The sequence below is a fragment of the Cornus florida genome, unplaced genomic scaffold (genome assembly GCF_030987335.1).
Source record: "Cornus florida cultivar Cherokee Brave unplaced genomic scaffold, ASM3098733v1 CherokeeBrave_3.0.0_Hap2_Chr08, whole genome shotgun sequence".
In the NCBI taxonomy this organism is placed as follows: domain Eukaryota; kingdom Viridiplantae; phylum Streptophyta; class Magnoliopsida; order Cornales; family Cornaceae; genus Cornus; species Cornus florida.
In genome coordinates, this window is record NW_026775578.1 from 60,779,953 (window position 1) to 60,796,583 (window position 16,631).

Below are 16,631 nucleotides of genomic sequence, written 5' to 3' on the forward strand. Positions count from 1 at the left end.
ATAGATTTAGTGGGTTTTCACTTTTCACATGTTTTTTTGTTTTCTTGTTTTTGGTGGTTTAAAAAGACCACCGCCATCCTCCTACAGTCACCATTGCAAGAAAAACTTAGATTTAGTGTAATTTGACGAGTAAGTCTCAAGTCGTGAGCATTTGGACGAGAGTAATTGCAAATCAGAGATGTTCAACAACTAATTAGTAATAATGCGGAGTGGGTGTGAGCATATATAAGATTTAGTCTGCTGGGATAATGGATTGTCTCCATGGTTTTTCCCCTAGTTGGTTGGGTTTCTTCCAGTAGAGTTTCCACTATAAAAATCCTCATATAAATATGTGAGGACCAATAATAATAATTATTGTTATATTATTATTATTATTGTATGATATTATTGAAGATATAGATAGACATATGCTTGTATTTTTTTTATTGGGTTTAATTCAGTTAGACCCTCTATGGTTTGTCCAATCTTCAAGGAAATTTCTCATATTTATAAAAATTCACCCCTTTTTTTCACTCAAATTACCCCTCAACGGTTATGTTTGACTACATACTATATACCATCTTTGCATTATATTAAAATCCCTCTCAATAGTGCACAAATTGCCCCTTGTGTGTGTGATTTTGGCTGTTTTGAATGGTTGTGCCCGAGCGCGCTCAATCCCGTGATCATCATCAGCAACCGGCGCCATGATTGGTCCGTCAAGTCCGGCAAATGCTTTTCTAGTCAAGCTCAATAACTCCGGTGTGGCGTAAAGTCCATCTCCAGTCCTCCTCAAAAACTCCTTTTGCACTTCTATCACTAAATTCAACTCTATGAATTTCATCTCAGCACTACAGCATAAACGCATGCTTTGAAAGATGAAAAAATTATTAATAAATAATTATTACCTCCATGTGAAGAAATAATATAAAAATGTTATAGTATTAATATCATGCGCACGGATATTCATATGTATTTTTCTTGTTCTTGTGTTTTTATATTAATTATTATTTTATTTTACAAAAAATATTATGTATAAAGTACCACCTTCTTTCATTGTGTGTTTTACTAACAGTATGACCATGCTAGCTACTTTAAAGTCACAAACATTTCACTGTAGTTTGAACAAATCAAACATTTAAATATATATAAAAAAAATTTAAAATTTGTCGGATCAAAAGCTTGTTCTTCTTAGCTGGCGCAATTAGCATACACCTTAAAAGGGAAATCAGAGTATAATTTAAATGAATTATTGGTACTTCATTTGATCTTCCACTCGCTCGACTCTCCTGTTGTGGTTTTGTGGAGTCTAATTAGGTAGAAGATTTTTAGTAAGATTTAATTATATGAAATTTCAAGAGTATTGAATTTTAGAAAAAATTTAGTTTCTTAATCTGTTAGGGAAAATTTAGTTTCCTAATCTGATTTGACTTCCTTATTGGTTTAAGGAAAATTCAGTTTCCTGATTTGATTTAATTTCCTTATTGGTTTTGGATTCTACAAAAGGCAAGTTCTTGTAGGACAAGTTTGGGACTTTATAAATAGGGGTGAAAGTTAGAGATAAAAGTGTGCCAATACAAGAGAGAGCAATTGAGAGAGATTGAGAGAGATTGAGAGAGAATTCTCCTTATAATTCTTCATCTTTTTCATAGTGATTTTGTTCAGTGTGCTCCATGGACGTAGCCCTAAGATTTGGGTGAATCATGTATATATTGTGTTCTTGTTTGTGATTTTTTTTTTTATTCTTCGTGATTGCTTGTTTATTTCTTGAACAGTATTATTTATTTTGCGTTTCCGCCACAACAACTGGTATCAAATCCGGTTGATTGTGTAGTGTAACTCTAACAACTGGTATCAGAGCCTTTGGTTGAGAACCTTGGGCACAGAAGGTGTTTGACGAAATTTTGAAAGTCTTTCTATCAGATCTGTCAGATCGAGTGGGAGTAATGGCATCAGAAGATAAGACATCCACATCTATGATCGAGAAGTTCGATGGCACAAACTTCGGTTTCTGGAAGATGCAAATAGAAGACCTCTTGTTTCAGGAAAATCTGTATCAACCTTTGGGAGAGAAGCCAGAGGATACAAATGATGCAGAATGGGAATTACTTGATAGGAAGGCTTTTGCCACTGTCAGATTGACATTGTCAAAATCAGTCGCCTTCTATATCAAGAACGAGAAGACAACGATGTCTCTCATGGCAGCCCTTTCTAGTATGTATGAACAGCCTTCTGCAGCGAACAAGGTGCACTTGATTAAGAAGTTGTTCAACATGAAGATGGTCGAAGGTGGTAAGTTCAACGAATATCTAAATGCGTTCAACGAGATAGTTGGGCAATTAGAGTCTGTTGATATCGACTTCAAAGACGAGGTCCGAGCACTGCTAATTTTAGGGTAATTACCCGAGAGTTGGAGTGGCATAGTTACAGCGATCAGTAGCTCTGCAGGGAAGATTAAGTTGAAGTTTGATGAAGTTGTGAGCATGATTTTGACTGAAGAAATTAGAAAGCAAACAACAGGGGTTTCCACCAGTGGTTCGGCGTTGAATGTTGAAAGTAGAGGTAAGGGTTCAAACAAGAAGAAGGGCAACAGTAATAGAAACAGAGGCAGATCCAAGTCAAGGAATGGAATGACACAGTCTTAAAATTTCAGGAATTCCAAAGAACTCAGTGACGTTAAGTGTTGGAATTATGGAAAGAAGGGACATTACCGTGTTAATTGCAAACTTCCAAAGAAGGGAACCAAAAGAAAAACTGAAGCAAACTTTGTCTCAGAAGAATCAGATGATGCATTGATATGCTCTTTGGAGAGCAAGGCGGAGTCATGGGTTTTAGATTCTGGCGCATCGTTTTATGGCACCTCAAACAAAGAACTATTTAATAGCTATGAACGGAGTAACCTTGGTAAGGTGTATCTTGGTGATGATCAGCCTTGCAACATCGTTGGCAAGGGTGAAGTACAAATCAAGTTGAATGGGTCAGCTTGGAAGTTAAAGGATGTAAGACACATCCCTGACTTGAGGAAGAATCCGATTTCAATGGGATAATTGTTAGATGAAGGTTTTGTTACAAGCTTCAATGGAGACTCGTGGAAAGTTTCCAGAGGGGCTATAACCATTGCACGTGGTAAGAAATCTGGCACTCTCTACACAACTACCAGTGCTTGTGTGTCTATAGCAGTTGCAGAAAACAAAGAAAATCACAACCTTTGGCACCAAAGACTAGGTCACATGAGTGAAATGGGGCTCAAGATTATGCACTCAAAGGGGAAAGTACCAGGCATACGGGCAATTGATATTGACTTCTGTGAGAGTTGCGTGATGGGCAAGCAGAAGAGGGTCAGTTTCAAGAAGAGTGGCAGAGATCTCAGAAAGGAGAAACTTGAGCTAGTTCAAACAAACGTTTGGGGGCTAACCACTGTCTCATCCATTGGTGGAAAATCCTACTTCGTGACTTTCATTGATGATCACACAAGGAAGGTATGGGTTTATTTTATGAAGCACAAATCTGAGGTATTTGATGTGTTCAAGAAGTGGAAGGCTATGGTGGAGAATGAGATAGGTTTGAAGATCAAGAGATTGAGATCAGACAATGGTGGTGAGTATGAAGACACTGGGTTCAAGAAGTTTTGTTTTGATAATGGGATCAGATTAGAGAGGACTGTGCAAGGAACCCCACAACAGAATGGGGTTGCAGAACAGATGAACCGAACATTGACAAGAAGAGCCAGAAGCATGCACATACATTTGGGTCTACCCAAATAGTTTTGGGCAGAAGCGGTCAATACAGCATCCTACCTAATAAACACTACAACAGTTTTGGCTTTTACCAGCGCTCAAAAGCGCTGGTAAAAGTCTTAAAAAGCGCTGGTAATTCAATTACCAGCGCTTTACCAACGCTTTTTCAAAAACGCTGGCAAATCTAGTGTCGGTAGGCCTTTACCAGCGCTTTTGCAGAAGCGCTGGTAAAGTCCTTTTACCAGCGCTTGTCCAGACAGCGCTGGGATATAGTATTTACCCGCGCTTTCTGGAAAAGCGCTGGGATAGAGTATTTACCAGCGCTTTCTAGAAAAGTGCTGGTAGAGTGTATTTACCAGTGCTTTTTTGTAAAGCGCTGGTAAAGGGTAATTTTAAGTTTTTTTCCTCCCCTCCCTATACCAGCGCTTCTTAAAAGAGCGCTGGTAAGGGGCTTTTTTTTTTTTTTTTTTTTTTTTTTTTTGGAAAAAACATATCAATAGAACTACCAACAGTAAACATTGATCCAAATTGTTTTTAAGTTAACCCTGCCAATATGAAAATTACCGTCAAAATTGGCTACTAATACAACCACAAGTTAACTCTGGTAAATGTCAACCAAAAAGCAAAAATGTATACTAATACAACCACAAGTTAACCTGCTAATATACCATCCAAATTGTCTAAATAAAGCTACTAAATGTCAGACAAAAAGAATTAACAATTTTTGACAAAAGTAGTACAAGTTTTTCAAAAAGAACCCATCCAAGGCGAAGGAAATTCAGCAAACATAGCCACGACCCCATCTTCAACTTCAACTTCAACTTCAACAAGTCTTCTTGCCTATTTGATTTGAATTACCCTACATTTTTTATAAATTCATTACGCACACATTATAATAAATGAAAATTTAACATATATATAAGAGAAATTAAAAGTTCAAAACCTTAACTAAATTGGCATCACGACTAGATAATGAATTTAGGGATACTCTAGGAGGAGCATTTAACGAATCAGAACCCTTCAAAATAAGAAAACAAAATACATGAAATCTTGGCAAAAGTAAACATATATTTAGTAAAGAATAAAACTAATAATAAATATACCTATCCACTACAATTTTGTTGTTGCATTTGCATTAGCATAGCCACCTGTTGTTGTAAATTTTCCAACTTGTCATCATAGTTGGCTCGTAAATTTTCCAAATTGTTGTCATGGTCGGCTTGCATTTTTGATATGGTCTCCTGCAATTCTACGCGTGCAGCACGTGCCTCCTCATCAGATTTTTTCGCATTATTAATCAGTTCAGCTTTACTAGGAGAGGGCCGCCAAACATCGCTTGGTGTAGGCCCGAAGCCAAGCATCCGCACACGACCAGTTCTCTCTTCTCCCCTCACAATGGAGAACAAATCATTGGAACTGCCAATAGGCGAGTTAGAGTAACTTTTTTTTGAAGTACTTTTATGTTTTCCTGCCAAAAAAAAGTTTGAATCCTCACTATCAATGCATTTTTGATACTGTGCTTTTATGCGACTTTTATCAAATCCAAATTCCAATTTTGTACATGATACATGCAATCCAGAAATTTCTAAATTTAATGGGCATGATTCATCAAACTGAATGTTTTTCTTAAATCTTTGTTATTATTATTGATATTATTATTTTTGTCTTAGGGTTCGGGTTCCAGTTTAAGTGGAAGTGATTGCTGTGACATGGTAGTTTTTCAGTATGGCTCAATTGTCTTGTTTAATGTTCATGATCATGACGTTGATGGATATATTAAAATCGTAGAAAAACATGCTTCAAGATTTCTCCCTGAGATGAGAAAGGATGGTGAGCTTTAATGTTTAGAATTCCTATAGATGAATTATAGAGTTTAAGTTTATAAAAATTGTTCAACAAAATCATTTGATCCTTCCTTTTTCTGTGATATGCTATATGAGAAACATTTTTGCATCTGAGAGAAGTTCAAGGATTAGCTAAAAATGTCATGAGCTATCATATGAGAACAGAATAAGTTGAAAGTAATGTTTCTTATCAACCAAAAAAATAAAGATATCTTCATTGCATTTATTAACATGAAGGCTGAAGATTTTAATTTTTGCACTTTCATATGGCCGGGAATGATTTGATGTTAAAGGGTCAAGTAATCCAACTAGAGATGCACACATACCCTCATTTTGTTGATTTCAGTGATTTCCAGGTTGTTTGAAGCGGGCGCACTATTGCTGGATTTAGTTACAGTTAGTTACCTCCCTGTAGAAAATTTGGTGGCAACCAGGCATGTTGGATTATTTGACCCAATTTAAATAGCTGAAATTACCCTTTTAGCTATTATTTTTGGAAAGCAAGCATGAGTTCTATAAGTGTGTGTGCGCTTGATAGAGAGAGAGAGAAGGGAGGAAGGGAGGGAGGGAGGTAGAGATACAATTTGACCAATCGGCATATTCATATCGCGTGTGGGTTTTTTCTTTAATAAAACTTTCTTCCCCCTTTTAGGAGAAATGGAGGTGGGGTCCCACCATTTAACCTGAGTTAATTGCTTTTTTACTCTTCATGAATACATTGTCATGCACTTAAATATGTCTGGCTTACTAGAATGGTCTTGTGCTCCAATTAAAATCCATTTTTGCAGTTTAAAGGCCCACTTAAAATTGGGATAGAAGAAGTGGATTAGAAGGGAAATGGAATATTAGAGGTTTCATAGTAGCTGGTACAGGCTAGTCTATGTGCATGTATCTCAAAACAGTTTCTAATATACTTCCCTTTTACATACAAAAGTCAGTAGGGGTGCAAACTCATGAATGCACAAAATATACACAAAATGAACTATACAATAACCATGCTTTGATGTGAGTATTTCTTTAATACTGTGGGGAGGTCTAGCATGCCTCTTCCTTTATCTCTTGTTGGTTATTTGCCGTTTCTGATTACATATATCTAGAGTAGCAAAGTTGATGGCATTTGTGGTAAAAGTCTGAAGCTTGGTATTCTTGTCGATGAGATTGCACTATCAATGCATTTTTGGCCTTACAACAGCCTAAACCTCCTGCAGAGACCAATCTTTCAAGTGCAATTGGACTGGCTAGTCTAGAGGGATATTTTTTATGATCACCGGGAAAATAGTTTCTGCTCACAGTTTTTTTATTGAACAATTTTTGTTTTGTAAGTTGACAAATTTTGTTCCCATGTTTTTTTTTTCACCATACAGTCAATCTCAGGATATAGAAATGGAGTATGTTTAACCCTATGTCCCTAACCAACAATTTTTGTGAAAAGAGAGGTGCAACATATGCGGAAAATTTTAATATCATTTCATTGATGAAAAGTTGATATTATCAGCTGAACTATCTTTCCAGTTTGAAGCAAGAAAGAGATGATACCATGAGTTGTACACTATATATTGTCAATAAGTATCAAGTATATTGGTTTTTTTTTTTTTTTTTTTTTTTTTTTTTTTTTTCTCTATTTTTTACTCCTTATCTGTGACTATAAGACCTAAAACTTATACAGTTTGTGTGTTAGTGTAACTAAGTAAAATATGAGATGTGATCATTTTTATGTGAGATCAAAATTCTGGGTAGATTGTGTCCATAATTTCCCAAGAATTACTAGGTGTAGAACAAGGATGAAGCAATAAAACTTAGAAACAGAGAAAAGATGAGAGAACAAATAGAGTACAAGTGTTAATAGAAATTAAATACATGTTGGGGAGAATATGATTGACACATTGACATAAACAACAAATAGCAAATACTTCTCCACAACACAAATCAATCAACAAGAAGCCTCCATATACAATGATCGCATACTCCTATGCTTTTCAACAAATACAAGAAAGTAAATTATCTCCACACGGGCCGATGATAAACAATGAAATTAAAATGCCTCCACACGGGCCGATGACTTAAAAATTGGTCACTTCAAGGCATGTGACCCCCTAATACACCGCAAAGAGTTTAAAAATTGGCCACTTCAAGGCACGTGACCCCCTTTTTGCAAATGGAAGCGTGAAAACTTACAATCATCTCCGAAGCAGCAGCATCAGTAGCTTTGCCATCCTTATTTACATGTGTGCGAATGAATAAATCTGCACGAGAAAGCTGAATACCTTCGTCTTCCTCAATCTATAAAAGAAACATAGACATTGTGATATATATTATTATTTACCATTAACATTTATAATCATTCAACGATATAAGAACTGAAATAATTTATATTGCAAAAACTTCAACTAACCTCGGCAGAAACACGTGCAAAGCTTTTTGTCCCTGTAGTATGCATCATTGTCTGCTTCCCACGACGTTCTTCGTTTTTTTTACTGACCTCCTACAAAAAGTGAGAAAAAGTAAACGTTCTAACATTCCACCTAAAATATGACTGAAACCAGGTAAATTATAAATTCAATTCATTGACTTTAAACAAAATTGGTGGATGGAGGATTACCTTCGCCATAGGTGTACCCCAATGCCTAACCAAAAATTCCCAATGCTCCTTTTCAACATCAGGTGGTGGGTTTGCCAATCTTTTTGCATCTGTATCCTTAATCGAGTAATATTCACTTTTTAATTCACACTTGTACCCCCTCCATTTTTTTCCGATGGAGGATATTGTCCAATGTTTTGACATGATTCCCACATCATACTTTTCCTGAAAATGTGATAATTGCTGCATGTTAATCCAATTTTTCCATAAAAATTATTTTAATATCATTGAAGGGTTTTACCTTTACAACGTTCCACATATCCTCCTTCAGCTATTTAGGCATCTCCCACCAAGTTTTGTAGCACAAAGGAGCTAAATTAGCTTTCCGGGCAAGTGTTCCCAAATAATTAGTATATGTACCACTTCCAGGGCCGATCGGCTGTCCAAACTTATTAACCCTAAACAAATATTAACAATTGTAGATGTTTAGTACAAAAATAAAGATAGAAATCCTTTTTTCTCCTTCATATTGAATATAGTCTAATTATGTAAACTATATAAGATGATCTCTATATATATGTACCTTAATGGTAATAAGGTTGTCGCGTTTACGACATTCTTGCATCGTGTCGGGTCCCGTCTCTTCTTCGACGGTGGTTGGGATGATTTTGAAGTTGAAGCTTCAGTATTTTGTTCACTCACTTTTTCCACGTCATTAACCGTTCGTTTCATTGTCAGCTTATTATTTATCCTTCCTAGAAAAGAAAACAAAAAAGTGAGAATTCATTTAAGAGAATGCAATCAAATTGTTTAAAAAAGGCTGTGCACAATCCAAGAAAAATCAATAAAAAGAAATAAAAAATAATGTGCCAAGAATAGATCAAAACATATTAAAAATATATAAGCACACAAAAAAACTAAATAAGTTTTCATGGGAAGCGTACATATGCATGCTACAAAATATGATACTGCAATATTATTGTCAAACTTGCATATATATATATATATATATATATATATATATATATAGTGAATTAGAGCTTTTAATATCCAAAAAAGACATTTGACATCCAAAAAAGACGTTTCACATCCATTGAGTAGTAGATATGGAATCATCCTAAATCTCATCTTCATCAAGGTCATCATCAACATCATCATCTTCTTTTATAGTTGTTCCAAGCAAATCAGCTCTTGTCCAAAACGTGCTATCATCAGGTACATCTAAGTCGTTATCCACATGTTGTGCATGAAATGGCTATTGAACTTGATAAGATTCAATATCATGCTTTGGCATATCATAAAGGTCTCGCGGTTTTGTGCCAATAACCACTTTCCACTCATTGTCAATGGGATCATCAACATAGAATACTTGTTCAGCTTGAGATGCTAGAATGAAAGGCTCATCTGTTCCCAACGATCGTGACGAATTAAGAAGCTTAAATCGAAAATCATCCTCCTTTATTCCTCTACCCTTGGACAAGACATCAAACCAATCACACTTAAACAATACCACCTTCCTATTTACATTGTAATTTAACTCAATGATATCAGTCAGCACACCATAGTACTGAATATCTCCTGTGACGGGATTTTAATCTGTGGCTCTTACATAACTAGATGTCACTGCCTTTATGACAACTCCACTGTTCTGAGTCTTTCTCCGTCTCTCAACATCTCTAACATGAAACTTCAAACCATTGATCACAAACTTCTTGAACCGTTTAGCGACATGGTTTGGACCTTGTGCTAGCCACCTTAGCTCATTAGGAATTGGATCCTCACTATCTCGCAACTGTATTCATAAGGATATAACTTATATAAGAAGGTAATTTTTCTTAAACCTATAATACACCAACAACACAAAAGTCAAATACTTACACATTCATCAAACCATTTGTGAAATAAATCATGAGACATCTTCTCTAATTGTCTTGGTTTTTAATAGCGCTGCCTCATCTTAAGAAATCTCTTATGTTTTCTGCATTGTGAAAATATAATGTTAAACATATTGCCTATTAAACTAAATGAAGTTTGACACGAATATAATCATGTAATATATTGGGGAACTTAATCTTACTCAATGAATGGTTCTGCTCCATGATAATTGAATAAAACATACCGATGAGCTTGCACCAAAGTCATCTTATCTAAATTAATGAACTCTTACTTTCCCAAGGCACGGCCTTGTGCACCCAAATCATTCACTTCCTCTCCATTAAGCACATTATTGGAATTCCTTTGGGGCCTATCGAATCTCGTCTCAATATTTGTCAGATAACGTGAACAAAAAGTCAAGCATTCTTCCGCTAAATAACCTTCTGCTATTGAACCCTCAGGATGACTTCTATTTCGCATGTAATTTTTCAAAGTCATAAGGTACCTAAATATAAAGAATGAAATTTAATAATATCATAATTATTAAAAAATAAACAAACTATAAATGAAAATTCATTAAAAATCTTGACCTCTCAATTGGATACATCTAACGGTATTGCACTGGTCCTGCAATCCTTGCTTCGTGAGCCAAGTGAACAAATAAATGTACCATTATGGTAAAGAAGGCAGGTGGGAATATCATTTCTAACGGACATAGTATTAAAACAATCCGGTGTTCTAATTTATCCAAGTCTTCAGGCCAAAGAGTCTTTGAACACAGCTCTCGATAAAAGTTACTGAGCTCGACAAGTACAGAACAAACATTCTTAGGCAATATCCTACGAATGGCTATGGCTAGAAGTTGTTGCATCAAGATATAAATTTCACACAATGTGAAATGTTAGATGCATACCCATCTGGAACTTTAACATTTTTCAACACTCGACATAATGTGCTCTTTTCAAGTGAAGATACCGTGAAACTTACAGGAGGCAAATAAAATTTGTTTGAACCACGTTCTTGTGGGTGAAGTGAAGGCCTTACTCCCATATCCTGTAGGTCAAGTCTTTCTTTTAATCCATCCTTCCCTTTCTGATCATTCATCAATGTGTGAAGTATATTGTCACATATATTTTTTTTAATATGCATCACATCTAGATTGTGACGCAGAAGATTATACTTCCAATATGGTAATTGAAAGAATATACTCTTCTTTCTCCAATTGTGTGGCGGACGCGTCCGATCTTCACGCTTCCGAGCTTCATTCATTGTATGCACACTCTTTCCAAATGGTGGAAATTTAAGGCCCATTAATTCATGTAACAATTGTGGTCCAAATAACATAGGTGGTGCACACCTTACCTCTTTAGTGCCGTCAAATGCTGATTTACAATGCCTATATTTATGATCTTTTTCAAGAAAATAACGATGCCCATCATAACATATTTTCTTGCTATGATCTAAGAAATGAGAGCAAGTGTCTTTGTTATAAGTAGGACAAGCTAAATACCTTTTTGTACTCCAACCGGATACCATTGCATAACCAGGAAAGTCAGAAAGAGTCCAAAACAATGCTGCATGCATATGGAACATCTCATTTCCCGAAGCATCATAAGTTTCCACCCCATTAACCCACAACTCTTTTAATTCCTCTATCAAAGGCTGCAAATAGACATCGATATCATTTCCAGGTCCCTTAGGGCCAGGTATCAAGGTTGATAGAATAAAATAAGGCTGTTTCATGCACATCCATGAGGGTAAGTTATACATGAGTATCAAAACAGGCCATGTAATGTGTGCAACACTCATGGTCTTGAATGGGTTGAACCCATTAGTTGCTAATGCAAGCCTGACATTCCGAGGATCACTAGAAAAAGTTGGGTATCTTTTATCAAAGCTATCCCATGCTGGGGAGTCAGCGGGATGTCTCATCAATCCATCCTTGATTCGCTTTTCGGCATGCCATCTCATAGAAGAAGCTGTCTTACTTGACATGAACAATCTTTGGAGTCTTGGCTTCAAAGGAAAATATCGTATAACTTTAGCAGGAATTTTTTTATTTGTTGATGAGAATAATGTACTTGCATTGCCCTCAGTTTCTGAATAAAAAACTTTCCACATTGACTTGCCACAATTATGACACATTTCATCATTAGAGTGCTCCTTCCAATACAACATACAATCAAAGGGACATGCATGAATCTTATCATATTTAAGACCCAGGTCACCAATCATCTTCTTTGTTTCATTGAAGGTTTTTGGTAATGTCTCGCCATCTGGTAATCCATCTTTTATCACTTTTAACAGATCAGTGAATGATTTGTAACTCCAATTATATTTAGTCTTCACTAAATATAGCTTCACTACATAGGATAACTTTGAAAATTTTTTACACCCAGGATATAACTCTTGGTTTGCATCTTCCAATAGCCTATAAAATTTATCTAACTCTTCATTTGACACCCTTTGGTGCTGATCATTTTCTCCGTTGGTCTCTTCCCTCCCTTCAGTTGGAATACCAAAACCCTTGTGTAAGAGTCCATGCATATCATCATTTTTGTTTGCATTGATATCGTCGTGTGTTGTGTGTACATCAGTTTGCCGAGAAGATGACGGCACTTCTTCCCCGTGATAAAACCAAGTTGTGTATGACTGAATAAACTTATTGCACACCAAATTATCTCTCACCTCAGAACGTGTTTTTTTTATACAATTGCCACAATCAGTACAAGGACAATATATACGCCCATCCTTCCCAACTCGCTCAAATGAGATATCTAGAAATTCTTCAACTCCACGCAAGTATGCTGAACTTAACCTATTTGCATAGTAATGCATATAAAAAATCAAATTTCTTAAATTGTAGTTATTAGATTAAGTAACCTAATCAAACTACAATATGAAGTACCTTGACTGAGTTATCCAACTTCTATCCATGATATTACATCAAGTAACCCAAATAAAATATATGGACAAGAAATATATTATTGGTAAACATGATAACAATTTAGTCAAGGTATTTGAAAAGAATAAAAAGTAATATGTACAAAAAAAATCATGACTACTCCATTAAAACAAATTCCTCAACAAAATTTATTATTATTATTATGAAAATTGGATATTAATAGTTATAAAGTATTTACTAATGATAGCATAAAATCAGAATATTAATATGTAATAACAATATATTAACTAAACAGCATAAACTAAAACAATGCCACAAATACAGTATATATAGGAACAAATTGATATCGCAGCATATCTTATAGTCCTTTGACAAACATAATCAATCTCAGTGAACAACAATATTTAGCTTTCTCTTTTATTCTCAAAATTCTGTAAAAAATGTTTTCAAATTTTATTTATTTATTTTTTTCAAAATTCTTATTTCTAACAATAAAATTAAACACACTGAAACACGTATTTGGTTAACAGAAGCACTTCTGCCCAATAACAATAACTAAAAAGACAATATCAAAATTTTAGTGATAAATTTCTAAAGTTTTCTTCAAAAATTAAAATTGTCAATTTTCGTCCAAATATCTTTTAGTTTTTAAAAAAGTATGGTCTGTTCACATATTTTGTAGATATTCTTTTTAGAACCAAACATGCCTTTAAGTTCTAAAATATGTGTCCCAGGTCCTAACACTATACTTGTATTATTTTCCTGGACTAACAATGGCATCAATTGCCCAATTATGATGTCACTCTCATTTATTATTACGCAGGTTGGGCTTAAAGTTGAATTTTTAACCAAAGCCCAATCCAAGCCTAGCCTATATTATTATTATTATTATTATAAAATAATAGTAATCCAAGCTCAAGTGTAGACACACACATAAAGAACTCATATGTGTGTGTGTGTGTGTGTGTATATATATATATATATATATATATATATATATATATATATATATATAAACACATAAAAATAAGAGTATGGGGAATTTACCCAAAAAAGGAAAAGAAAATGGGGAAAGAGATCGATGTGGGATATATGAGTAACAGTTTTTTCCAGTTCATATGCTTAGATTAAATTGTATTTGACAAAAGCTTTTGCACTGGTAAAAATTGTTCATGGAATCTTGTATGCAATACAAAAAAAATGTCACTCTCATTTTTAGGAGAGAGATTTTCATTTGCATACAAAAAAGATGTCACTCTCACTTTTAAGAGAGACAATCATGGACTGAGAGTAGTGTGTAAGGATGCTAATGTGAAAATGATTGCCCTCACTTGATTTGTCTAAGCAAAAACAATGCCTTTTGTTGTTTTCTCACTGATAATATATTATTATTATTTTTTCAAATGGTGCTTCAAATGGTGGGTGTTGGAAGCATGGGGGGCTTGCTCTCACAAGAAGTTTGTGGCTGCATCAGCCGTCACAGCCTTTTGGAATCTGACTACCATTAAAACACGTATAATTGCAGGTAATTTAAGCAATTTTTCATAAAGTTTTTACTTTGCATTCTGAGTGTTTGTGACATTATGTGCCAGGGTAGTAGTTTCTCTAATGGTTGAAGAATAAAAATCTAAGGAAAATTTTAGATTTTTTAAAGGATAGTAATCAACACTCTCTCTAGATGGCTTTCACCTTCTGTGAGTCTGTAACTTGTAGACATTCAAATATTTTTCCCATAGGTTTTTATTCTGCTGACTATATATGACCTATTAGCTAGACAAATTTGGGGCTAGTTGGAGTGTTCTAAATTAAATCAAGGAAAATTAAGATGACATTAAGCTATTAGGACATTAACCATTTTGGGGCTTGTTGGACCATGCCCTGTGTACACTCGAACAAGTGAGATTTTGATGTCTTCTTCTTAAATTAATTGTGCAAATTAAAATACATTTTTCAATTCAAATATAGCCTTATGGTTTTGTAAGTTTTATGAACTATACATGCTATGTTTTGGGGACTTCTGCACATGAACATGCACTTCCTCAATTCTGACATGTAAAGAAAACTAGTGATTTTGATAGTTTCTCAGAGAATAAGAGTCACAATTGTCCTATGCTCACATCTCATTGATTCAAAATTAAGAATTTATTATTATTATTTTTTCCCGGTAATTTTTAAGTGCATTTGTCCACAAAAAAAGAGGCTCACACAAAAAGAAGCTCACACTGATAGAATATGACAAGTTTATGCAGGCATCCAAAAAATTGTGAAACTCAATTCCAGTTAAAATGGAGCATCTAGAAGATAAATGTGGCAAAACAGCCCAAGGAAAGAAGAAGTAAAGAAAAATTTCAAAGTCCAAAACAAAAAAGTTCAAACAATTAAACATAGGAAGTTAGGAGCACACCTTGTTTAGACTTCAGAAAGTTGTAAGGAGGAGGCAATGAGCTATCCAAGGCTTTCACGATGTCCAGTGCTCGGGGGTAAGGAGCTAGGGCTTTCGCGAAGAGAGTCTCGTCTGTCGACTCTGCACAAACAAAGCTAGGGCACGTTGACAAATATGGTAAATTCATAATTTAAATTTTAAAAAAAGAAATACACAGGTAATCAAAATCTGAAGGTGAACAGTTACTAACCTAAATTTTTTTTCGTCCGATCTGTTAGTGTAGACGAGGTTTTGGAAACCCCCAACGATGACTCTTTCTCTCTCTGTGTGTGCAGTAGCAATGACTTTGTCTCTCTAAACCAAGCCACCAGTTTTGGAATGCTGTGATGGGAGAGAGACGTGATGATCGGTGATGGAAGGAAGGGCGAGACCAGTGATGGAAGGGCGATAGACGTGATGATCGGTGATGGAAGGGCGAGAGAGCTGTGATGGAAGGAGAGAGACGTGATGATCGGTGATGGAAGGGCTAGACCAGTGATGGAAGGGCGACAAAGCTGTGATGGAAGGAGAGAGAGCGGCTGAAGGTGTTAGGAATGAAATGGGGAAAGTGGAATTCTGTGTTAATTGCCCCCCAAAACGGCGTAGTTTAGGGCCCAAATCAACGGAGGGAAAAAAGGGAGGGAAGGTAAAAAAAAAAGGAGGGAAAGGAAAAAGTGGGGTGGGGGGGGGGGGGGGGTACCATATACCAGCGCTCCTAAAACGAGCGCTGGTAATTAAAACCATATACCAGCGCTCCTACAAAGAGCGCTGGTACTACACACCCTATACCAGCGCTCCTACAAAGAGCACTGGTACTACACACCCTATACTAGTGCTCCTACAAAGAGCGTTGGTACTACACACCAATTACCCCCAAAAACGGCGTAGTTTAGGGCCCAAATCAACGGAGGGAAAAAAGGGAGGTAAGGTAAAAAAAAAAAAAAAAAAAAGGGAAGGGAAAAAGTGGGATGGGGCTACCATATACCAGCGCTCCTAAAATAAGCACTAGTAATAAAAACCATGTACCAGCGGTCTTACAAAGAGTGCTGGTACTACACACCCTATACCAGCGCTCCTAAAACGAGCGTTGGTAATTAAAACCCTATACCAGTGCTCCTACAAAGAGCGCTGGTATCGCTGCAACTAAAGACCATATACCAACGCTTTTATAAAGAGCGCTGGTAATAGTACACCTATACCAGCACTCTTTATAGAAGCGCTGGTAAAACCCTAATATGGTGTAGTGAAATCATAGACCATCGGTGCCTTTGGAGCATCAAATACCAGAAGA

General features: G+C 35.7%; 1 protein-coding gene across 4 annotated transcripts; it reads right to left on the reverse strand.

Annotated features, from left to right (window-relative positions):
* Positions 1–4,325: 4,325 nt before the first annotated feature.
* LOC132271832 (uncharacterized) lies at positions 4,326–15,905 on the reverse strand. Of its 4 annotated transcripts, none has more exons than XR_009469846.1 (10): positions 15,552–15,905; positions 15,323–15,456; positions 8,722–8,893; positions 8,440–8,596; positions 8,160–8,363; positions 7,953–8,042; positions 7,736–7,840; positions 4,820–5,132; positions 4,660–4,734; positions 4,326–4,575 (listed from the first exon to the last, which is right to left on the reverse strand). XR_009469846.1 is itself a non-coding variant. In XM_059773328.1 (10 exons), the coding sequence occupies exons 4-8, from the start codon at positions 8,455–8,457 to the stop codon at positions 5,107–5,109; spliced, it is 495 nt and encodes a 164-aa protein (XP_059629311.1). In that variant the 5' UTR covers positions 8,458–8,596; positions 8,722–8,893; positions 15,323–15,442; positions 15,552–15,896; the 3' UTR covers positions 4,326–4,575; positions 4,660–4,734; positions 4,820–5,106. The 4 variants fall into 4 exon arrangements, 3 of the variants coding, with proteins under 3 accessions (XP_059629311.1, XP_059629310.1, XP_059629312.1); XM_059773328.1 differs by having other exon boundaries at positions 4,820–5,184; positions 15,323–15,442; positions 15,552–15,896; XM_059773327.1 differs by having other exon boundaries at positions 4,820–5,184; positions 15,552–15,896.
* Positions 15,906–16,631: the final 726 nt, after the last annotated feature.

What these genes read in the sequence shown, in the direction of transcription:
- LOC132271832 (XM_059773328.1), bottom strand. An exon ending in TTGCACGTGTTTCTGCCGAG is followed by an intron (nt 7,841 to 7,952) that starts GTTAGTTGAAGT and finishes TTTCTTTTATAG; the next exon opens with ATTGAGGAAGACGAAGGTAT. An exon ending in CTGCTGCTTCGGAGATGATT is followed by an intron (nt 5,185 to 7,735) that starts GTAAGTTTTCAC and finishes TTTTTTTGGCAG; the next exon opens with GAAAACATAAAAGTACTTCA.